The 22602-nt window shown below is 35.8% G+C and overlaps 2 protein-coding genes across 7 annotated transcripts in view; one reads left to right on the top strand and one right to left on the bottom strand.

Annotated features, from left to right (window-relative positions):
- The window catches only part of LOC121431963 (PDZ and LIM domain protein 5-like), a 104088-nt gene extending 100232 nt beyond the window's left edge, over positions 1-3856 (top strand). For all 5 annotated transcript variants that reach the window (XM_041629759.1, XM_041629762.1, XM_041629761.1 and 2 more), the window contains one exon: positions 576-3856. In XM_041629759.1, the coding sequence (XP_041485693.1) occupies positions 576-653 (78 nt within the window). In that variant the 3' untranslated portion in view covers positions 654-3856. The remainder of the gene's footprint in view (positions 1-575) is intronic.
- A 2096-nt stretch (positions 3857-5952) lies between these two features.
- Positions 5953-21288, bottom strand: LOC121431656 (sperm-tail PG-rich repeat-containing protein 2-like). Of its 2 annotated transcripts, XR_005972145.1 has the most exons (11): positions 20711-21288; positions 14199-14473; positions 13279-13443; positions 12666-12899; positions 11428-11541; positions 10546-10705; positions 9940-10199; positions 9251-9434; positions 8733-8851; positions 7084-8378; positions 5953-7050 (listed from the first exon to the last, which is right to left on the bottom strand). XR_005972145.1 is itself a non-coding variant. In XM_041629295.1 (10 exons), exons 1-10 carry the CDS (start codon positions 20820-20822, stop codon positions 8241-8243), a joined length of 1761 nt encoding a protein of 586 aa, XP_041485229.1. In that variant the 5' UTR covers positions 20823-21288; the 3' UTR covers positions 7070-8240. The 2 variants fall into 2 exon arrangements, 1 of the variants encoding a protein (XP_041485229.1); XM_041629295.1 differs by lacking the exon at positions 5953-7050 and having other exon boundaries at positions 7070-8378.
- Between the last annotated feature and the right edge of the window lie 1314 nt (positions 21289-22602).

The following is a 22602-nucleotide window of genomic DNA, read 5'->3' as shown; positions in this document are numbered from 1 at the left end:
TAGGGCACGTTACGTACGTAACGTGATAAGGGTGTCAAAAACACCAAAATGATGAAAAAAAGGGTATCTATTTCGTTAGGAAAATTACGTGTTTAGGGTTGAATTTGCGGGGATGATAAAAGAAAATTAAAATGTTTTATAAAGGATGTCCTTTTTGCCCCAACACTTCGTGTTTATAGAGTCCGATTTGCGCGAGATGTAGAATGTGGGGTCATACTAAACCAAATAAGTTAAAGCCAACGACCGAAGGACCCGTAACAATAAAACATTACCGTACTTGTTTAGGGGTTCATTTCAGGGTATATTTGCCAAGAGTATCTTTTGTCTTCAATACTTGTTAAGGGTAGGGTTTCACACACCAATACTTGTTAAGGGGTGCATTTTCAGAATATAGAAATTACGTGTTTAGGGTGCTTTTCGAGACCCCATGGTCGCGCATGGTATCCACTCGTGAATGGAAGTGGCCCCCCTGGGTGGTGGTGGTGGTGGTTAAGGTGATGGCGGCATATATAACATCCCAACATGCTATTATTTTTATATTTCTCTGTCTTTTATTTTTCTCTTTTGTTTTTCAGCAATGTAACCAGCGCCTTGAGGGACAGCGTTTCTACGCAAAAGGGGGCCGCCCTTACTGCCAGGCTCACGGCTCTTAATGTAACCATAGCAACGCTATGCAACACTCTTAGTGTAAAGTATTTATTGGAGTTAGTGAGATTGACACAACTTGTCTTGTAACATAGCAATGGTGAAGTTAGACTGTCCACTCGGATTATGAAAGTTATAATTTTTCTTATTTCATTTTACAAGAGATAATTTATTTGGGAACAATAGAGATCAATATTTCATCGTCAACAAACTTTGGTACTTTAGTAATTCATTATTTTGATCAAGTAATGCAGGAAAGTAAAAGTTCTAATATAGTGCATGGACATACGTACACAACTTATTTATTATTTGTAAAAGTTTGTAGATCTAATAGAGGGAATATCGTTTTCCCAACTATGCTGTTAAAAAAAAAAGAGTAGTGGTGTATGTTGTGTGAATGCAAGAGGAGAGGAGAGAAAGATGAGAATGATCAAAAGAGGAATTTGATATATATTTTTAGGTACATTGTAAAGAAAATATTTATGGTATAGTCAAGTCAACAGTATAATGGGTCCTTTTGATTACTGATTAAATGATTGCAATTTATCTTGTTCTTGCGATGCTTCGATGGTGCCATATGACTGGTGAATATGATGGATGTACATCGTTGCAGAGCAAGCTTTTGTATACTATGGTTGCCTGGCGAGTGCACGCGAGTCTGCCAGAGGCGTTCCACTTGTTAAGTCAAATTTACAAGCCAATGATGTCTTCATCTCGAGATATCTTGTTGGACCATTTTTTTTTACAATCAGCAATACTGGTAGAAAGAATCATTTTGTAAACCTTGAGTGCCATTTTAAAAAGGCAGCACTAGCATTGCGACACAAGTTTTGTAATGGTCTTGTTCCGCAAAAGTGTTGTTATGGGCATTCATGAGACAGTTGTCTAAGTAACTTTACCCATTCACAAAATTTTATTGGTTCTAAGTGAACTTGATGTCAATTGATATACACTTAGAGTGTGTTTTGATGCATTGCCTGTAATGTGATGTCATAACAATCGAAAATGTTGATGCCATATTGCCCATATTGCTCATTGCACAACTCTTACAAAATAATTTTGTAATTGAAAAATGAACTCTAATTTCGATCTCTATCAAAGTTTTCTTACTCTTGGCAATAGAGTTTATAGGTATTTATTTTCATTAAAAATATATATTAGACTACATTACGCAAAAGGCTTCAGCAATATGTTATATGTTGTAGGTAAGATACATCTACGCTTTATATTGATGTTAGTAAAAATTTCTATGTGATATTTATATGTATTTGTGGGGAATGATAACAAGATTTTGTATATACTGGCTAGAATGAACAATGTGATCATGAGCTAACTAATCTATAGTGCACTAAGAAATAGGGATTCTGACATATAATCATTATACAGTAAATATATATATATTACAAGTAATATGCCATCATAGCCTACTGATTTGTTAATAGATATTAAAGTACTACTGCTTGAAAGCTTAAAGATGGAAGAAATTATGGACAGGTATTATGTGTGTGGTATACTTATTTTATGTTGTGATTAAATTGTGTAAATACCCTTTTTCAGAAAAAAAATGCATGTGATTTTATGTTATATTATATATACTAGTAGCAGACTTGGTATTAAGTTTCTTATGAACAATTTGTGAAATAAGGTTTTATACATTTGGAATGGAACAGAAAGAGAGAGATGGAATTAAGTGCACTATTTAATGAATTATGGGATAGAATTTGAATTTGATTGTGCAACAGATTGTCACCGGCACTGCTTTGAACATCATTTACTGTTGCTATGGTGATGGTAGTATTAGACCTTGATCTTGTATTTAATGTGAATATGAGGAAAATTTGAATTGAATCATTTGAGATATTTCAAATCTGTGGTGGCTTGGGACAAGAATTGAACAAAACAAAACAAAATAGACTACTACAAGACATGAAAATGCCTTGAAAAATATATATACATGTGGGTGAAATAACCATGGAAAAGGTGCTTACTTTACATTTCACGATACTTTCTTACTTTCTGTTGTGTAAGAACAAGAATACCCTTCACAACTCAGCCTTGTTCGTCTAAAAACTGCTGTCTGTTCTTACACCTATGTGACTGTAGAATATATATCAATTTTCTGAATTCAACCCACATAGATTAAAAACTGAAGTAATTTGAATTTGATGTCTATATATCCACAACAGTAAATTGTAGACTTTTATCTTCGATATTCAATATTAAAATGAAAGAGGATAAATTGTCAGGTTTTGTCAAGTCAGGTATTTTTAGTAAGAGGAATTACAATGAAGCAACAGTAATTGTGTCTTATTATGTAGCAATACTGAACATTTGTAATATTTCGAGTAAGTATGTGTGGTCATACACTTGCGAATTTAATGTTATGATTTATTAGTACCCATCATGCTTTGCTAGTAGATTTCTCGTAGTCTGCTTTTGTTAATCTCCCGAGCAAATCCATGTCTTCCATTTATTTCATTAACCCTTTTCACTGTATAATAGAATCAATGCAATTACATGTGCCTATCAGATAAAAAATGAAAATTCAAAAAAATGAAAAATTAGCAGCTTTGTCTTGGCTCTCTTAGATAAGGACAAAAATATATCAAATTATGTATATGTTGTAACTTAAGAAATTTGATCATGTATAATTGTGTTTATGGGAACCAAAGTGAATGGTTATTTAAGAGTGCAGTGATTACTGAAAAAAAATGTTTAAAGAATGACTTTTAAAGTAAATCCCTATAGGTGATTACTCTAATATATATATTCTGTCTTCCAATTTTTTTTTTCTTTTTTTTTCAGATTGTTGCCAATTTGTATGTATTATGTGTAATTAACATCATTGATTTAAATAACTCAATCTACAAGACATGGATTTTTATTATTATTATTTATTCATTTAATTTTCTTTGGGAAAAGGATGTACCGGGGGTAGTTTAAACACCTTGCCTTAGATTATATAACCAATATTTTGTATTGAAATCATTTGAATTATATTCTATCATTATTGGGATTAACAATTTGGACAATTGTGAAGAATGAATTTGATGAATTTCAGGACTACAAATAATGTCTTAGTTACGCCTTTTACACATCTAAAAACAGTCATATTTCTTTTTATTATTGTTATGGAATTTATTCTAATTTATCATCACCTTTGTATAAGAAAGTGCTTTCACTATTGGGAAATAAAGCATGCAATCTTTTAGCCAAAAATTTTGACAAATGTTTACTAGTATTCTTTCATTTGTGTTTTTTGTTGTGTAAAAAATATGCATGGAAATAGAATTGTGCTTAAAGGAGAATGAAACCTTCGAAACAAGATGGCTTGTGTAAAAACAGAAAAATCTAAGAAATAGATCAACGAAAGTTTGAGAAAAATCTGACAAATAATGAGAAAGTTATGAACATTTGAATATTGCGATCACTAATGCTATGGAGATCCTCACATTGGCAATGTGACAAAGATGTATATGATGTCACTTGTGAACAACTCTCCCCATTACTTTAGTTTATATTTCACTTTAAACTGCCTCTTTTATCACATTTACATGTATCAGTAGATCACATGTTCTTTCTATAGAAGGGCATGTAATACAGGTTTTTAAAGAATGCATCATGGATAGAGTTTATATCACCATCAGAAAAAGCAAAAGGAGACATTTTGGAGGTATTTTATAGTCCATCAAAGGGAAAGTTGTTCACATGTGACATCACACATCCTTGTCGCATTGCCAACCCCCCCCAAAAAAAAAATCCGGGTACCATTTTTAAAAATCTTATCTTTTTTTTAAAACTTGTAATTTTATTTTATTCTATTTCTATGTATTTATTTCAATTTATTATTATTCTTATTTCTTTTTTGGGGGGAGGGGGGGTTGGCAACGACCTCTATACCCAAAATAGTGGTGTTTTAGATGCAAGAAAACGCCATTTTCACACACAGATTTTCAAAAATTTTCCCTACTGTGGGAGGGGGGACACCGCCCTCCCACACCCTCCCCCTCGCTCGTTTGGACTCGGTCGCTACGCTCCCTCGCATACCACCCCAACCCCCCCTTTATAAAAAGCTGGATCCGCCCCTGGAAATGAAAGGTCATTTGACCAAACTTGTCCGTTAAGTAACAACGAACTGGTCTATTGGAAACTAGAAATTAAACCAAATGGTAAATGGGCTTTAAATTAGACCAAATGATTATTAGACCATTAAACTGGCCTTTGATTATTTAAGATTTAGACCATGTGGGATGAGACCAATTTGAAAGTAGAAGAAGTGGGTGTATTCAAGAGGCAATTTACCAATTCAAAATCTTGTAAAGAGCCGACATGAATTAAAACATGTGGGAGCTAGGGAGTGTCCTGTCCAGTGCTGTTACAGACTAACCCATGACATTCAACACGACTCATGATGGCATAACAAAATTACCATGACACAATGAAATCACACTCGAATCATGATATCATTACTTTTTTCCACACAACTTTAGACCATTTTTAGAGTTGAACTGTTGAAGTATGTAATGCATGTTTATTAGCCTTTAATTGGGTCATTTTCTGACCATATTTCAATGTGAAAAATGTTGAGCTTTGTTTCATAACATTTGAAATAAGATGTAGAACAGTGTTTCCCACTGACTGAGATGCTTTTCTAATTGGCGAGTGGCCAAATAGCTTTCACTCTCACTTTTAAATCCAGCCCCCCAAAATATAAAATTATTATAGTTGTCTTTTTTCCAAATAACTCATATTAAAGGGGAATTCCACCCTGACAAAAAGTTTATTGTAAAAAAAAAGCAGAAAAATTACTGAAATAATTGCCGAAGGTTAAAATGAATAAAAAAAATAAATTTTTTTAATAGTTCATTTAGATTACATAACATGGGACAGCTGCACGTCACAAATCCCAAACTTTAAATTGTAATAAATTTCTTAACCTTTAATGATTTTCCTCAAACCTTCACCAACGCTTTTTTTTTGCTATGTTAACAGCAAACTTTTCTTCAGGGTGAACTTTTTATCCTCGCTCCTCTTTTTCTCTTGCTAAATCTTTTACCTCCCTCATTGTCTTCCCCTCTCTCCTTCCTTCTCCTTTTTCTTCTCTCCCTCCCCCTTTCTTTCCCTTTCTAGTTCACCACTGTCTCATTCATTATTTTTCTTTTTTAGCTATCCTTCACCTACATAGCTTCCATGCTTGCCAAATGTGATATGACACGCATGGTTTCATATACATTTAAAACATCTTTTAACACCATCGCCCAAACATGAACACTCCCCAAAAGAATACTCGAGTCAAAGCATAATATGTGATTGTTCACATAATATTTATAATATATTTCTTCTTTATGTACAAAATGATTGAAAATTGTAAATTATTTAATACATCAAATATATTCCACAGGGATTGCTTTCAAGAATACATTATACACAAGCGTACATATACATGATGGCTCCTGTTGCAAGAAATTGGATTTTTCAAGTCTCAAACTTAAATATCTGTTACTTTAATTATTAATTTTGTTATTAATAATAAATTCATGCAGTCCAAGTCATAGATCTGACCCTATTGCTTACACACTATATCAATAAAATAATATAACTATCAGAAAAAGCACACAGAATGTGTGTTTGGGTTTTACTGATGTGTAACAATCAGATATGATTTGAGAATGAACTTTGACATTACCATCCAATCGACGTGACCCAGAGCGCATGGCTCAAACTTTAACTGTATAGACCTGATGACGTCATATTCTCATAGCGCCCTCCCTCAGAGGATATAGGAATACGCGTATACGGATTGTCAGCTACAGATACTAATGCATGTAAGGCAAGGGCTTATGCCTCTAGATGGCAGCACGATAACGTCAATGCATAAGGTCTACTACAGGTTTAGGCCAGAACGCCAAAGTACATGTATTTAGCAATATAGTTATGTCAATTTTGTTACTATGACAATGATCAATCAAACTGAAAAATTGTCTATGGAATACATTAAAATTAGATTAACGCTTATTGTTTCACGGGTCCTGGCTCTTTAATTTGTAAATGCATAACAAGAAAGCAACAATACAATTTTTACCGTTCAATATAGTCAAAATTGTGTGTTGAGTTATTATTTCTACATATATGATCTGCATGTAATAATAATAATAATAATAGTAGTAGTAGTAGATATGATTCATAATTATGTGCCATATATACTCTGCAGAGTGCTGATGGCACAAAGTACATGTAAGTATATATGCACCTTGTGACATGCATACATTGTGGTATATTGACAAAAAATACAAAATATAATACTGATTGCAATTTTGCTATACATTTTCCATTCTACCATGAAATATTTTGCGCAATGGAAGTTTTGTATCAAATACTTGAGGCAGGTAAGAATGGACGGTATCACTCACTCATTAAGTCACTCACTCATTAAGTCACAAATTGTGTAATAATTGTATAAAATGATTTATAAAAGTGTAAAGTAAAAAGGCTAAAATAAAGGTCATATTCTGGATAGTCTGTAAATATGAGAATCAGAATATTGGACGGCTTTTATAGATGGAATTAGAATAGGACGGCACACTTTGATATGAGAAAACAGTAAATTAACCACAATGCAATTTTTGCATTTAAAGACTGCTGGAAAAAAGCATCTAATTAAATTTTTTTCATCTTGCTTTTTACTATTAAACAAGTCAGAAATTTTGAACTTTTCCTCAAGAAAATTTCACATCTGCCACATGGGAACGATCAACAAAGATTAATTCTAATATTCCCCTCAATAAATTCTGAAATTGCATATTCAAATTTGGAGCGAGAAAGGGTAAAATGCCATTTCACATATGATGCAATAGGGAGGGGGAAGCTTGTACATGACTTTATGTCAATCTCTACTTTCTTAATCAACACACTTTAGCTCGAGTCAACAAACTGCTTCCTAATATTCAACCTGATTGCTCTGTATGCAAGGGCCTGTTGCAAAAATGGTTGCGATCAAAAACAAATCAAAAAATAAATCATAACTTGATGTTCTTGACCAATCACAAGCATGCATTTGGGACTTGCATTTCATTTTCTGAGATGTTTTAACACACATTTTGAACCTTAGCTTTAAAATAAGGTAGGAGGTCATTGACAAGATTCTGAAGTGAATCCGCACCATGATGCTCTTGACAGATGGCAAGAATCTTTCTACATTTTGCCACAAGAGAGATTGAATCCCTTCTTCCAATCCTCCACCCAATCGCACCTTTATTTTAATATAAAGTAAACCGAGTAATGGCATCATCAACCCATTCCAACAAGTTTCCAGAAGATTTACAATTTTTTTCCTTTCTTTATTTCAAATGAAACACAAGTGATACCAACATAAAAGCAACTTAGCAGCTGTGGATGCCAACATGGCCGAAACTGCATATGATGTAAATGACTTTGCCACTCCATGGATAATGGCAACATGAAGATACATGTATTTTCCAACACAAGGCACAGTTCTTTGAAAAAACAGCAACAAAAAGTTCTTTTCCGGCATAGGCAGCAAGATCTGCTGCAAAATGCACCTGTAGGCTGTGGTGTTGGCAAGGAAGGAGATGGTCCTATACTCCAAGTACGAAGGCCTGTTGGCTCATAGGCTGCGATTGTGATCGGTGGAGTTCCAGCTGCGGTGCGATGGGGTTGTTGAGGGTTGCATTGAAGGTACCCTTCAGTACAGTGTCTTGTAAGAGAGGACTCAACTGGAAAATTAAAAAGAAAAAAAAATTATGTTAATACACTGGATTTTTTTTATGTTTCAATCCTTCATCATATAAGGACAAGTAAGATTACTTATGGTGCCTAAATGCACACAAACAGACGTTTATCAGTGGCTTTTAATGTTCCATAAGACTCAATTTCTGCAATGTCAAATCAATGGGGTTTTAGAAAGTTACTGAGAAATCCCCCATCCTCCTAAGGAAGTTTCTTATTAAACTAACTGTACCATAGGAATTAATCTGATTTATATTTTTTTCATGCTGGGAACAAAATCAGAGAAATCAATGAGAGGAAGTTGGATTAGTTTGATGATTAATATTAGAAATATTATGTACCTCATAAGTTCCCGGACCAGGGTTCTCGTTCTTTCTGAATTCTCTGAAACGGTCGTCCTTTCCGACAAGAAGACTGAGTTTGACTGTATCCTTTGCTGCTGGGTTGTAAGTTCCAGGTCCTGAAATTGAAAGGAATAAGAAGAGAACTATTAGGGCGGAGAAGATCTTAAATCTTATGATAAGGTCTGCAAAAGTATGAGAAGTGACAGTGCAGTTTGAGGAGTTTCATTGCGATTATCTTCACCACCATCGCATCATTATTAAAGTTCACCACAATCATCAATATGATCATCACCATCATCATCATTGTCAACATCATCATCTTCATCATTTCCATCATCATTGTCAACATCATCATCACTACCACCACCATCATCACTACCATCATGTCATCTTCAATACACCTACCATCATAGGCATTAAAATATCAGCTGCAACATTATCATCAAGTTTCAACAGCAATAAATGACACTTCACACACCACTATCAATGATCCAACTCTCACTCATTAGACTCACCTGGATTAGCAGGCTCTGGTTTCTCAATGATGACGTCGCGAGGCGGGGCAAAACGACGAGTAGACGACAGGAAGGAGCCCTTCTTTCTCTTGCCAGCGTGCGTTCGGGGCGGGGCGGGATCTTTCTTGCCCTGGGACAAGTCATGTGACGATCTCACTTCATACGACCCAGGAGGGGGGTTGTCCTGAGGAGAAAAAGAAAAAGAAATATTTAGGATTTTTTGCTCATTGCAAAAAATGACATCTTATTATAATTTACAAAGTTCATCAAAATATAATCAACTCAAGCTGTTTTGAACCATGTTCCTACTGGCATCACAATCCCTGAAAAGTATGAATCAATAACAGGGCTGATCAACCAATCAGATTCACAGATGTAAAGAATGGAACCCTGGACATCTGAGGAGCAATCACAATTAGACAACAAATTATTCTTTCATGTCCTTTGTCTCTGTCAAATAACCAGACAGACTAGTGTCCATGCAGAGAAGAGGCTTCTAATTCCCTACTACTATGTCTTTCTTGAATCAAATTTAATAAGAGGGTGAAAAACTCATTAAGGATAACGTATTCACATTAAAATCATATTTGATCGCAATGTGCACATCAACATCATCTTTGATCGCAACATACACATCCAAACATCTTTGATTGCAAATGCACATATTGAAATCATTGATCGCAACGTACCTGTATCGTGACCGGGGCCGGCGAAGTCAACCTGTTGCTCTGCGAGGCAAAGTTAGCAGAGAGGTTTGAGGTGTATCTGCTGTACTGGGGGGTTTCCTTTGGCTGGTAATGGGAGGGGCCTGGCTGGGAGGAGTCCTGGCGCTTGGTGATTGGTTTGATCCTGACCGACGTGGACCCGAAAGCTCCCCTCCGCGTGCTCTCGATGTACGCCTTCCTCATGCTACTGTCGGCAATGCCAGGGAAGCTATATGATCCAGGACCTACAATTTGAGAAGGGAGATATCATAATATGATTTCATAATTCAAAATATTGTTTTCTGTGCAACAGTAATATACAGGTTAATTTGCTTAAGTCAAGTCAAGCATCATCATTTGCATGTAGGGTTTTGGAGGCAAAAGTATTTCAGGAAGTCCATTTCATTTGCTTCAGGAAGCAATGATATTGGATTCTACATGGTATATTTATGTCTATATTTTGTCATGAAAATCTTATTTGATGATATGAATAACTTGCCCCGACCACATGATTATCATTGGTCAAGTACTAATAATCGGAATGTGCATCATTTTGTACAGCTCAGTACAAAGCAAGAAATTGAAGTTTACCTGGAGTTTTCTTGATGTGGGGCTCTGGGACGAATCTCACCGATGTTTGACCAAACGGGCTTCTCTTTAGACCCCTGAGTTTCTTGGTGGCCTCGAGGGCATGGCGAGGGTCATTGTAGGAACCGGGGGCGGGGACAATGTTCTTCTTTTCTTGGAATCTCTGAAGGAGGAGAGGAAACATAAAAAGTTGCAATGTGAGACAATAAGACATTGTGCTTACTAATGACTGTACAATATCTAAATGGAAGAATAACTCTAACTGCCTTTAAAAAGAACAGATTATTGTGAGAAATATCTACACTCATATTATTTTCTTATCTTGTAAGTTGTATTTGTAGCATTCTTCTCCTTTTGAGTGACTTGAAAGAGCCAACATTAGTTGATTACATTTTAAATGTTTTCTTGCTGCTGTTCTTTTTCAGCATCAAGCTTTTTTTCTTAAGGTGTAATTTTTGTGTACATCTTAATAAGATTTTCCCTTTTAATTGCATTAAAGATTGATCTCAACTGCCTCGTATCATTATTTACTCCGAAGTTCCATTACCTAAAGAGTTACAACTTTGGTAATTTATGTCAACTACCATAGAAACAATTAGGCCCTGCAGCAAATCATAAGCAAGGTTCCCATAGTAGTTACAATAATGGCAAAGTTATAATAGTTGTATCTCTTTATAAAATGGATCTCCATTATATAAAATATACAAATTTCTGGGTCCCGTTTCATAGACTTGATATAATAAAAATGCACAATTTATAACAAATTTACTGTCAGCAAATCATATTGAAGGATTTCAGTAGCTTTTAACTGTTACTGCAAATTTGTTGTTTTTAATATGACAAGTTTTATGAAACGGGGCCCCTGGCCTGCCTTTGGATTCTTACCTTTGCTTGTGAGAGGAACGGCGGGTGTTCAACCTCCAGGCCTTCTGTGTTGACTGCTGGTGGTCTTTTGTCAAACTGACTGTTAATGGTGTATTTACCCGGGCCAGGTACAGCCTGTGAAAATAGAAGATGTACGATGGAATATTAAAGGGATTGTTCAAATACAGAGTGAGTGAGCCAGGCAAAAATTATTGTTGGTTTTCGAGGGCTACTTTTCACAAAATTACTGCCGAATTCTGCAACATTGGATAACCTTTACATTGAAATGATCCAGGGTTCCCCATTCAAGTTTCCAGAGCTAAAGCATTTAAGGGGCGAAATTGACCCCTAAATGTAGCTACCATGTTTATTTTTTTCCAGGAGTACCCTCCAAGACCAAAAAGTCAGGAATAATTCATCCTTGATATTATGAAAATCATGGGTATTTTGGCATGTATAATTGCACTTTTGAGTAACAACAACAAAACGGATTCTAAAAAATAAATCTAAAACAGATGAATCCAAGGTATTAATAGAGCAGTGGCTTGATGGAGATGAATACCTGAGAGAGACTAGCTTGATGCACAGTGAATAATTTCTGAAGATTTACAAATGAGGGAACAGTGTCTGAACCATTCCAAAATTTTTGAATTTCCTGTTATACTGTATATATTCCTCATGTAATTATAAATGAATCAGATTAGCCAGATTTTGAAGGAAACAGTACGAAAATGAAAAATACATCATCATAAAAAACAAAAAGATATACCAGTATATGTATAATCTATTGAGTATTTGATGAATTACCCTTATCTTGCCACTTTATATTAATCACTTCACAATTTCATCCATTAAATGCACATGTTGGCCACTCAACAATGGATGAGAATCTGTCATTTTCACATACTGCTTAAGCCTAGTTTTTACAAGGCTCAAAATAGTTGTGCGAAGGACGCAAATGTCAAAATGGCCAAGTCCATGCAATATAGGCAAAAGTGTGCAAAACCTGTTAAATGTTGGACTTAGGCATTGCAAAAACATTATGTTATTATTACCCTTCTCCAATCTCATGCATCAAGCGCCTGACATGGAGGCAGAAGATCCTATTTGATATTAAGTCTTTGGTATGACTCGGGACAGAGATCGAAACCCACAACCGCGGGCTGTTCATGAGGCGGCCGCTCTACCACTAAGCCACCATGTCCGTTCACAGTTTTCTTAATCCACCATGTGTTCAGAGTTCTGTTTAGAGTACCTACCTTCTTTCCTTCTCCTTGAACGATCGCTTCATGGTATCTTGGTATCCGAGCCTCGAAGGCACTGGTCCCACTCTTAGTGATGGCTGCATTGATGTTCTCTACATCCGGCTCTGGTTTGCTGAAGGGATCATATTCACCAGGACCAGGTCCTACGTTGCCCCGGAAGTCCATCCTTGACGAGGTCAGGTTCCCAAAATGAACTCCCTTGTACTTGGCCGTTGCTTTAGTGTTACCCTGTAAATAGAATGTGAAGAGACAGTGGATGTTAAGTCCAGTAATAATAATGATAATAATGAAAATTGCAGGACTTATATAGTGTGTTTTTTTACCAAAGGACACAAAACGCAAAAGAAAACTATTACTAGCACCAAGGCTTTAGCTCGAGGTGCCACTTTATCAGCAGTGCTCACAGTGCATTCTCCAAATTAATCCTACTTAGTAATTTGTAAACCATTGTCATGACAGGCTGTCACTCTCACAAATGATAACGCTGGTCACATAATACTTCCCTTTTCTTTCATGAGGGAGACAAAATTCAAAACAAAAAAGCAAGTGACCTACATCAAAATATAGAAGTCACCAGATAGGATTGACTAGAATGCTGGTTGCTTACATTTGCGACATTGTAAAAGGCGGGTCCCAATGTTTTATCTCTGGCTGGTGCTTCCTGTTTCTTGAGTACTCCGTCCTCGGATTCTTCGTAACCGTAGGCCTGGCCAGGAGTAGGAATAGAGGGCGCTTGTGCTTTCCTTGAGTACTTGATACGATTTGTCATCAGCTATGAAAAGGAAAGGAAATGAATTTGTATGGGATGTATTAAGAACAATAATGAAGAATATATATAAGATATTAGTAATGTGTCAAGAATAATGCAATAGAAGCAAAGATCCCTTGAAGACAAGAATAAGTTTTATAGCTAAGCTCAGCTACCTGTACAATCAAGTTCTTTATAATGATAAACAATGTGTCTCATAGAATACAATTATGTCAAATTCCTCTTTAAAAAAAACTCCATCTGCAAGAATGAATTGATATGTAAATTCATCTTCACCTGTCCATTCCTTAAAATCAAGAAAATTTATACATTTGTAATCATGAAAATCAAATTAAGGATGGTTGTAAATTGATGGAACAAAAGTACAAAATATATTTGTTTCTTCTTCTTCTTTGGGTATACTGCCCAACACCCCACACCGGGAAGGAAGTGCACTGATGTTGGTGGCCCGGAGAGAGAAAATGCTTTTAATCTTTGCTGCGCTTTGTATAAATTTGAAGTACCATATATTTTGCTTGAAGGTTTGGTGCTCTTTATTATTTCAATGGGTTAGGATGTGACAGCGAGGGAGTTCAAGTCTGGGATGATTCTTGGGATGAATGAATACTTGTAGCGGTTTTGTTTAGTGGAGATGGGGATGAGGCTTATGGAAACTTCAAACATATAATTGACTTATGATACCTACATTTATTTAGAATTTATATTAGAAGGTAAAATCTAGGCAAGCAATAAAATCATTTTTAATCCAATATCTTTACCTGTCCTTGTACTATCTCCTTTTCTTTATTAGTATTTTGCTTTAGCCAATCTTTGGACTTAGAGAGGTTGTAAGTTCCTGGTCCTGGAGTTAGCACTGATGTGGAAGTGTCCTCTTCGAACCTCTTTGCCGTATTGGCAAGTGTACGGCCTCCGGTGATTCTGAGTTGTGCTTCCGTTGGGTCATAGTGCCCTGGACCTGGTGCTGCGATGACAGCATCTTGAACTGTAAGGAAGGTCTCCCTGGGTGTCATGGAGGAAAATGGAGCGTAGCCATCTGAACAAGAAAAAAATTTAAAGGAGCAAAGTTTGAATTTATAGATATCAAAATGAAAATAGATCGACACGGGTCATGCTCATGCAAAAGCATCTGGTCGGCATCGGCTATTAGTAGTATTAACAATTTTCTGATCAAAAGTGAAATCTGTGCACTTGTTTTACTCTTAATCTAAGATCTGACGTTAGGAGACTACTATTCTGTAGTTCATATAGGCTAGGCCTAGTATAAAACAGATGGACAATTGTCACAAAATTACATGTATGAATGAATCCCTAAAACAGATGGATAGATGATTAGATCAAGAATATTCCTCTCCAAAAATAAGTTGACTTAAGATAGGCCCAAAGAGGACTAGACCTTTCTATACCTGGCTATGTTTAGCACCTAACGTTAGACCTTCATCCGTCTCATTTTCAAAGTCAAAGACGTCAAAGGTACGGTACTTGTTTAAGAAGATTGGAATTGATATGTCTTTCCCCTGATGCCCACATTCCACAATCAGTGATGATATTAAAATAATAGTTAACATCTAAAGACCAAACTAAAAATGCTGCAACACTTGCCAACATCAACAAGTCTACTCTAACTAAAATAGGCGTTAGAAATATCTAACATTACTATTAGAACCTAACTTTAATTTTAGTACTTGATTTTACCTTTAGAATCCAATGTCATGAATCGATTACAAAAATCTCTAGATTTTAAAACGAGAAAAACAATGGATACGACGTACTTTTTCAGAACTTTATACTTAATAAGTCTTTGAGACAGAAGTGGATACATGGATACACATGGATACGAGGATACGTGGATACTACTGGGATACGTACGTGGATACGTAGGATAAGTGGATACATGGATACGAGGATACGCGGATACGTGGATACGAGGATACGCGGATACGTGGATACGAGGATACGCGGATACGTGGATAGGAGGATACGCGGATACGAGGATACGGCCGGGCATCTGGGATATTTGTGGAAAAGGGGGAAAGGAAGGGAGAGTCCAGGGTGACCAGATTTCACAAAATGAAATACGGGACAATTGACAAACGAAGATCAACAAAGAAGCCCACACAAAGTGTGGGCTTCTGAGAATCCATAGTATAATTATAAGACTTTTGAAAAAAAATATAAAGATTAGAAGGGAAGGTGAACGAAAGAATGAAGGAGAGAAACAAAAGAGATGATTGGGAAGGAAAGAAAATAAAGGAAAACAGAAAAAATAACAGAAAATTAGAATAAAAGAAGCCGATGAAAAAAATAATAAAAGAGATAAAAAAAGGTTTCCGTCATTCTTTGAAATGAATGTAGAAAGAAAGAAAGAAAGAAAGAAAGGAAGGAAGGGAAGATTACTTAATGTCTGAAAGACAAAATAAAGGAGGGAATTAAAGGGGGAAAGGTGAGAAAAAGAAGGAGGAAAGAAAGAATGAAGGAAATAAACATGTTTCCTTCATTCTTTGAAAGAAAGAAAGAAAGAAAAGAAAGAAAGTAAAAAATAAGGGAAAAGAATAAGAAGGGAAAATAAAGAAAGGAATAAAGAGTGGAAGGGAAGAATGAAGCTAGGAGGAGAGAACGAAAAAAGAGAAAATAATGGAAGGAGAGAAAGAACGAAAAGAAACAGGAGACGAAGAGAGAAGGATGCCAAGGTAATTATAAGGAAAGAAAGAATGAAGGAAATAAAAAAGTATATTTGATAAAGAAGGAAAGAAAGAAAAATGAACAGGCAGAGAGAGAGAAAAGAAAATGTCTAGGAAAGAAAGATAGATGGAACAAAAAAGGCAAGCAGAAAGGATAGGGTATACATAAAATAAAGAAAAAGGGAAAGTTCAAACTTCAAGTAAACAAAAAAATCCAATCATCTAATAAAAATCATAATTTTATTTGGTGTTTTTTAATGTATTTTCAAAATTTTAAACATAAAATGTTTTAGAAATGAATAAAATTTCAAAGTGAAAAATATTGTCAAACTTAAAAATTAGATGAAACATCGCGGCATCGTGCACACCAAGACTCAAAACGAAAGCTGAAACAATTAACTAGATCTATGAAAAGTCAATAACATGTTCCTCCGATTACATCTCCAAATCATTAATCTGAGAATCCATAGTATAATTATAAGAATTTCCCGCTGATTTTGTGATTATTTTGGTGGAAAAACTGTCATGTGAGATGTTTGCACCATTGAGAATTTGCTTCGATCCTCCATGCCTAGCTAGTAGCCTGCCACACACAGGCAGGAGGCCAGTTCGTTTGCAATGTATTAGGTTAGCAAGAATTAACTACATTTTGTTCAATATTCTGAAATACGGGACAAATAGGCGTCCCGGGAAGGGTTTGTCGGGACGCCGGGACACAGGAGCAAAATACGATTTCCACACAAAAAACGCGCTTCGGACTGATTGTGTATATACAAAACGTGATTAAAATATGACATTTCTGATCGCAATAGGCCCTATAACATATTTTTATTCGCGCTTTGCACTCGAATCACTAAGTTTAGTCAGATAACATTCCTCTTCACCACTTCAAATAGCGCTAAGAAAGTCATGTCTTTTCATAAACCGGTCACTTTATTCAATTTTTATCTAGGTATAAATTCATGAAATATTAGAAATTACATTTAATAATAAAGAATTAAGAATAAAACGAGTCATATAGGACTAATACTTATTCGTATTTATAATCAGAACGAGACATTCACATAATAACCAACCAATGAAAGTCAAATCCAATTTGTGCTCAAAACGAAATATTATATCAAAGGCGTCATTGCATGCCGATGTTCTGTTACAAATGCAGTTCTAGTACTCCATGCTCTTTTGAAAGTCTTCTAGACGTATAAGTAGGAAGATAATTTTTTTTAAAATAAGTAACTTATATGCCAATGATGCAGTATCTCATTCACAAAAATTTTATTGCACTCCCTTACTTCTTATCCCTATTTTTCTTCATTCTCTTCTCCCTCTTTTCCTTTTCTCTTCATCAAGTTCATTCTTTCTATAATTTTTGAAAAAAAAATAAATTATACAATGTATGCCATTCATGCAATAACTCATTCACAAAACTTTATATTCACATCTTTCTTAAAAAATCGGACAAAAAATTAATTATCAGGGGTGGTATTCTGAGATCCATTTTATCTCAGATAAAATAAAATATTTTATCTCCGTTAAAATCAGTGAGATAAAATACCCTTAAAATCTCTCCGAATTGGTATTCTGAGAACCATTTTATCTTCATTTTATCTCTGTAAGACACCCCTATTTTTTAATCAATATCCAATTAGAAACGCGCTTTCATAGCTCTCTCATATCACTCAACCAATTAAAATCCATTCCGCCAGGAGGTGTGGCAAAGGGGTGAGATTGCGTCAATTTATTGACTTCAAATACGCTTGCACTATACGCTTGCGCGTCTTTACGGAGATTTCTTTTTAACTAAAAGGACAATACTCTCATCTTTCTTCGAAGTCTATATCGCATCTTTTCAAGCATCATTTCAAAGACAATATTAGTCAAGAAAAGTCTTATGAAATACTCTCTGATTGTACAGGAACAACGTTAAGGTGTTATTCTCAATAAATATATAATTTTTCGTCATTTTCATGTCACCATTTGGGGTTAATTCACCTAGAAATACTGGTGAAATCAACGTCGCAGAGATAAAATAGCCTCTACCCTCTTTTAAGTTTATTTTATTTTTTCTTCAAAGTAACATGGGCGCAAGCACATAATCTGCGTTGCAATGGCCAGATACGCTATGGGTATGTGTACGCAGGCATTGTTCTGTTGCGTATCATCTGTAGATACGCAAGATAAAATTTATACGCAAGATAAAATCTAAAATTTTATCTGCGAGATAAAATCTCATCTCAGAATACCAATTTCATTTTAAGAGATAAAATAAAATATTTTAAAGATAAAATGACCTCAGAATACCACCCCTGGTCAATTTTGAACTATTAAATCTCTAGTTTTAAGTTAAAAATGATAAATAGAACGACTCATATTAGATAATTCATAATCAGAACGAGACATTCACATTGACGAATGGCTAAGATACACCCAGGGAGTAGGAATGACTGCTTAAATCCGATGACCGAATCTGTAAGTGTTTAAGTAAAATTGGTTCTTTAGCGCTTTTTAAACAACGAGATAAAAGCGCAACAAGACATAGCCCTGAATGAAATTAATTTGTTTAAAAAAGGGATTGTGATGTAGGCCTTATACGATGTGTCTCGTTGCAATCACAAGCAGGACGGGGTGAAATTAATCGTCGAATTGTAACCATGTCAAATATGTCTCTATACGACATGTTTTGAAATTGATTGGTTATTTCAATATAACCAAAACGTCTCAGTGTGGTATATCGTTCTTAATATCCCCTTTCTTACTATTTTGTTGTTATCTGTTGCTCGTGTCTTATTACTTATCACTGAGCTGTACATGATTGTAATTGGTTTGCGTAATATATGCAAAAACTTCAAAAGGCATAACTTCTTATTTTACATATTTTTTTGATGAAATTGGCTTGTTACTTATTTTTCTACTTATTCAAATCAATAATTTTTTGGGTATAGACTTCACCTTTTATAAGCTGCATATTCGTACATGTTATTATATTAGCCTTTACTGAAAAATCTATAATAATCCAAATAGTTTATTTATGTTTTGTTTACTAAAATCAACTTAATTAAATAAAATCAATTCTAAAAAGGATTAAAATTTATAGGTCAAATTGTAATAATATGGGCTTAGGCAATTGATACATGTTTCGCTATAAAGAGAGCAGCCAATTTGGAACAATTCACTAAAGTACCCTTTTCTATCTTTCCAAGAAAAATACAAATTAAAAACGATGTAAATTATCTGGCAGAAAGGGTAATTAGGGTGTGTGATGCTTCGTTCTAAAAGTTCTTTTAGTATCATGTACTTCTTTATGTGGCTTCCATGTTCTAGAGTATCAGGAACTCCTTGATGTTCCTTCATAGTACCAAAGTATCCACGTATCCACGTATCCAAGTATCCATGTATCCAATAGTATCCATGTATCCAATAGTATCCAAGTATCCACGTATCCGCGTATCCACGTATCCAAGTATCCATGTATCCAATAGTATCCAAGTATCCACGTATCCGCGTATCCACGTATCCATGTATCCAATAGTATCCAAGTATCCACGTATCCGCGTATCCACGTATCCAAGTATCCATGTATCCAATAGTATCCAAGTATCCACGTATCCACGTATCCGCGTATCCACGTATCCACGTATCCAAGTATCCATGTATCCAATAGTATCCAAGTATCCACGTATCCACGTATCCGCGTATCCACGTATCCATGTATCCATGTATCCAATAGTATCCAAGTATCCACGTATCCACGTATCCGCGTATCCACGTATCCACGTATCCAAGTATCCATGTATCCAATAGTATCCAAGTATCCACGTATCCACGTATCCGCGTATCCACGTATCCAAGTATCCATGTATCCAATAGTATCCAAGTATCCACGTATCCGCGTATCCACGTATCCACGTATCCAAGTATCCATGTATCCAATAGTATCCAAGTATCCACGTATCCACGTATCCGCGTATCCACGTATCCACGTATCCAAGTATCCATGTATCCAATAGTATCCAAGTATCCACGTATCCAAGTATCCATGTATCCATGTATCCAATAGTATCCAAGTATCCACGTATCCATGTATCCAATAGTATCCAAGTATAAGTATTCATATCCATAACATAAAATTCTCCCAGTATCCCTGTATACATATCAACGTATATCATTCCTTAACCAAAACATAAACATCATCAACATGATTATATACCTTTGCACATGTCCTCCATCACGCGCCCCCTCATTGATCCCTTCATAAATCTTCCCTTTATAAGTCCTCTCATTATACATCTAATATTGCTGCCACTCTCTCTTATACATGAACCCCCGGGCATCAACCATATTGGACAAGTCGCGTGTACCCGTACTCCTTACGGGGCTATTCCCCCCCCCCCCCCCCCCTATTTTATCCATCTCCCTATTAATTCGTTCACGAACGAACGTAGAGGGCGACAAAATTGCTATCATTGCACAACGGCAGCAACAATTAGGAATAGGAGGTTGCTCTTGTAATCGATTCATGACATTGGATTCTAAAGGTAGTACTTGATTAATACTAATATAGTAGAAAATATGTTCTTAAAATTAAATCTTACCTGATTTGATCTTGGCACGGGTTGGTTGAAATGCATCATAAGCACCTGGTCCAACAAAAGGTCCAGTTGCCTGTGCTCCTTCAGTAAGAACTCTTGGGGCCCGATCATACATGTTGATTAACTTATTCTCAACGACTCAAGGTAAAGCAGGCACCAAAAAACACACCCACCAGCGCGGCAAATATTGCTCAGAGACTCCGAGTCCGAGTTTTGTTTCTTGCGTAAATTTGTCTTGTCAAAAATTATGATCCTCGATTTCACTCAAATTTATGGTCCGTCAGCTCAGCGAAGTGGCAAGAGTTCTTTCTATCCGATTGTGTGCTTCATTTTCTTCCTTATGGCCTACTACTTTCAGTAAATTGGACTGTTTCTGCTGATTGTCGATGTCTTGTTCTCAACAACTTTACAAATGTACACAGCTAGGCCGCGCCGGCGATTGAAGCGAAGTTTTGCCCGCATGATGCCCATTGTTTACCACACATCAAGCCGCTCGAGCTGGCCGTCGCGACAGCGTTGCTATGGTCTCAGCTCGTCAACACAGCTCACTGCACTGCACATGCATGTATCAGCTGGGATCCTCGCGTAGTCTGCGGCGCAGACCATAGTTCCACGTTTTCACGATGTGGAATATTAAGTTTGAAAATTGTCTTTTTCTTTGTTTTTTCTTGTAGTTTTTGTATGTCAGCACGATAACAGCTCGCAAATTATGAGACAGACATTTCTGACGACATTTGTATAGATCTAGATCTTCTTTGCAATTTCAAACCTTCGCTTAATTTGCCATTATATTCAGATAAGTAATACTATGAGACTATAAGTTGCAATACTTGCATTTCTCCTGATTTTCTTGTCACTGATACTGTAAGTGAGAGATGCAAAAGTCGATTTATATAGGAGAAATGAACAATTCATACAGATCAACTATAGCACCGCAATGGTGCAATTACCCTCACAAAAAAATTATTTAAAAAAAACATAAAAACGAAAACGGGCAAATCTGTAAAAATAAATAAAAATTTATATTCAAAACAATATTTAAAAAAAAGCATAGTGAGTGCCATCTTCGACCCTTTCATTTGCATATCATTTAGTTGGGAAAAATAAAGCAAAACTTAATACCATAACGTTCTTAATTATTTTATATCCTAATTTGATTTGAAAAATTAACCTTGTCTGGTGGGACTATATTCAAAGAAAAAATAAGAAGCCCCAGCTCTTTTTCACGCAGCTTTTTCCGGGGAGGGATGAGGTGGACACAAATAAAATTGGTGCAGTTACACCCTTTCCTTGGGGGTGCTGCACGATATTATTTTCCATATGGCAGCACCCCAATTCCAGAAGCCGTGTGACACCCCCCCCCCCATTTTTTACCTTCACTTTGTAGTGAACCCTTTCTATTTCTTATATGTTGTTTTTGCTTGTCAATTTTCTCGGGACGTAATGACCTTTATTTTGAAGTGAAACCATATTCTTTCTTGCTTGCTTATTAGTCGTCAAATTTACACTAGCACCCCCAGTCAAAAATAAGTGTTCCAATGGATAGCAGCCCCCCCCCCCTCCTTCCCGTGGAGCTTTTGCAGACATGATAAGATCTCAAGAACTCATGAGGGGCATTGGCAGGTACAGGGCCTATGCAAATGGGAGCAATTCATGTGTTCCGCAAAAATAATAAATTAAAATGCATTCACGCCTTCATATATACAAATCTTAGTTTTGTTACTTTTTTAGTTTTGCCTTAGTTGCCGTGCTTAAAGTATTGGTTACAAAAGATAATTCTTAGTACACGAATATCAACCTTATAGTGATCAAACTTTGTAAGCTGACACTCTTAATACAGATCAGTGGCGTACAAGATTGGGGCACTTGCCCCCCCCCCAAAAAAAAAAAAAATC

This window comes from Lytechinus variegatus, chromosome 18, assembly GCF_018143015.1.
Source record: "Lytechinus variegatus isolate NC3 chromosome 18, Lvar_3.0, whole genome shotgun sequence".
Classification (NCBI taxonomy): Eukaryota; Metazoa; Echinodermata; class Echinoidea; order Temnopleuroida; family Toxopneustidae; genus Lytechinus; species Lytechinus variegatus.
This window is presented reverse-complemented; position numbering and strand designations above follow the sequence as displayed.

Coding starts and splice junctions, on each gene's coding strand:
- LOC121431656 (XM_041629295.1), bottom strand. CDS start 20,822: ATGTATGATCGGGCCCCAAGAGTTCTTACTGAAGGAGCACAGGCAACT. Junction 10,706..11,427: donor CGTTCCTCTCACAAGCAAAG/GTAAGAATCCAA, acceptor CTCCTCCTTCAG/AGATTCCAAGAAAAGAAGAA. Junction 10,200..10,545: donor CCACATCAAGAAAACTCCAG/GTAAACTTCAAT, acceptor CTCAAATTGTAG/GTCCTGGATCATATAGCTTC.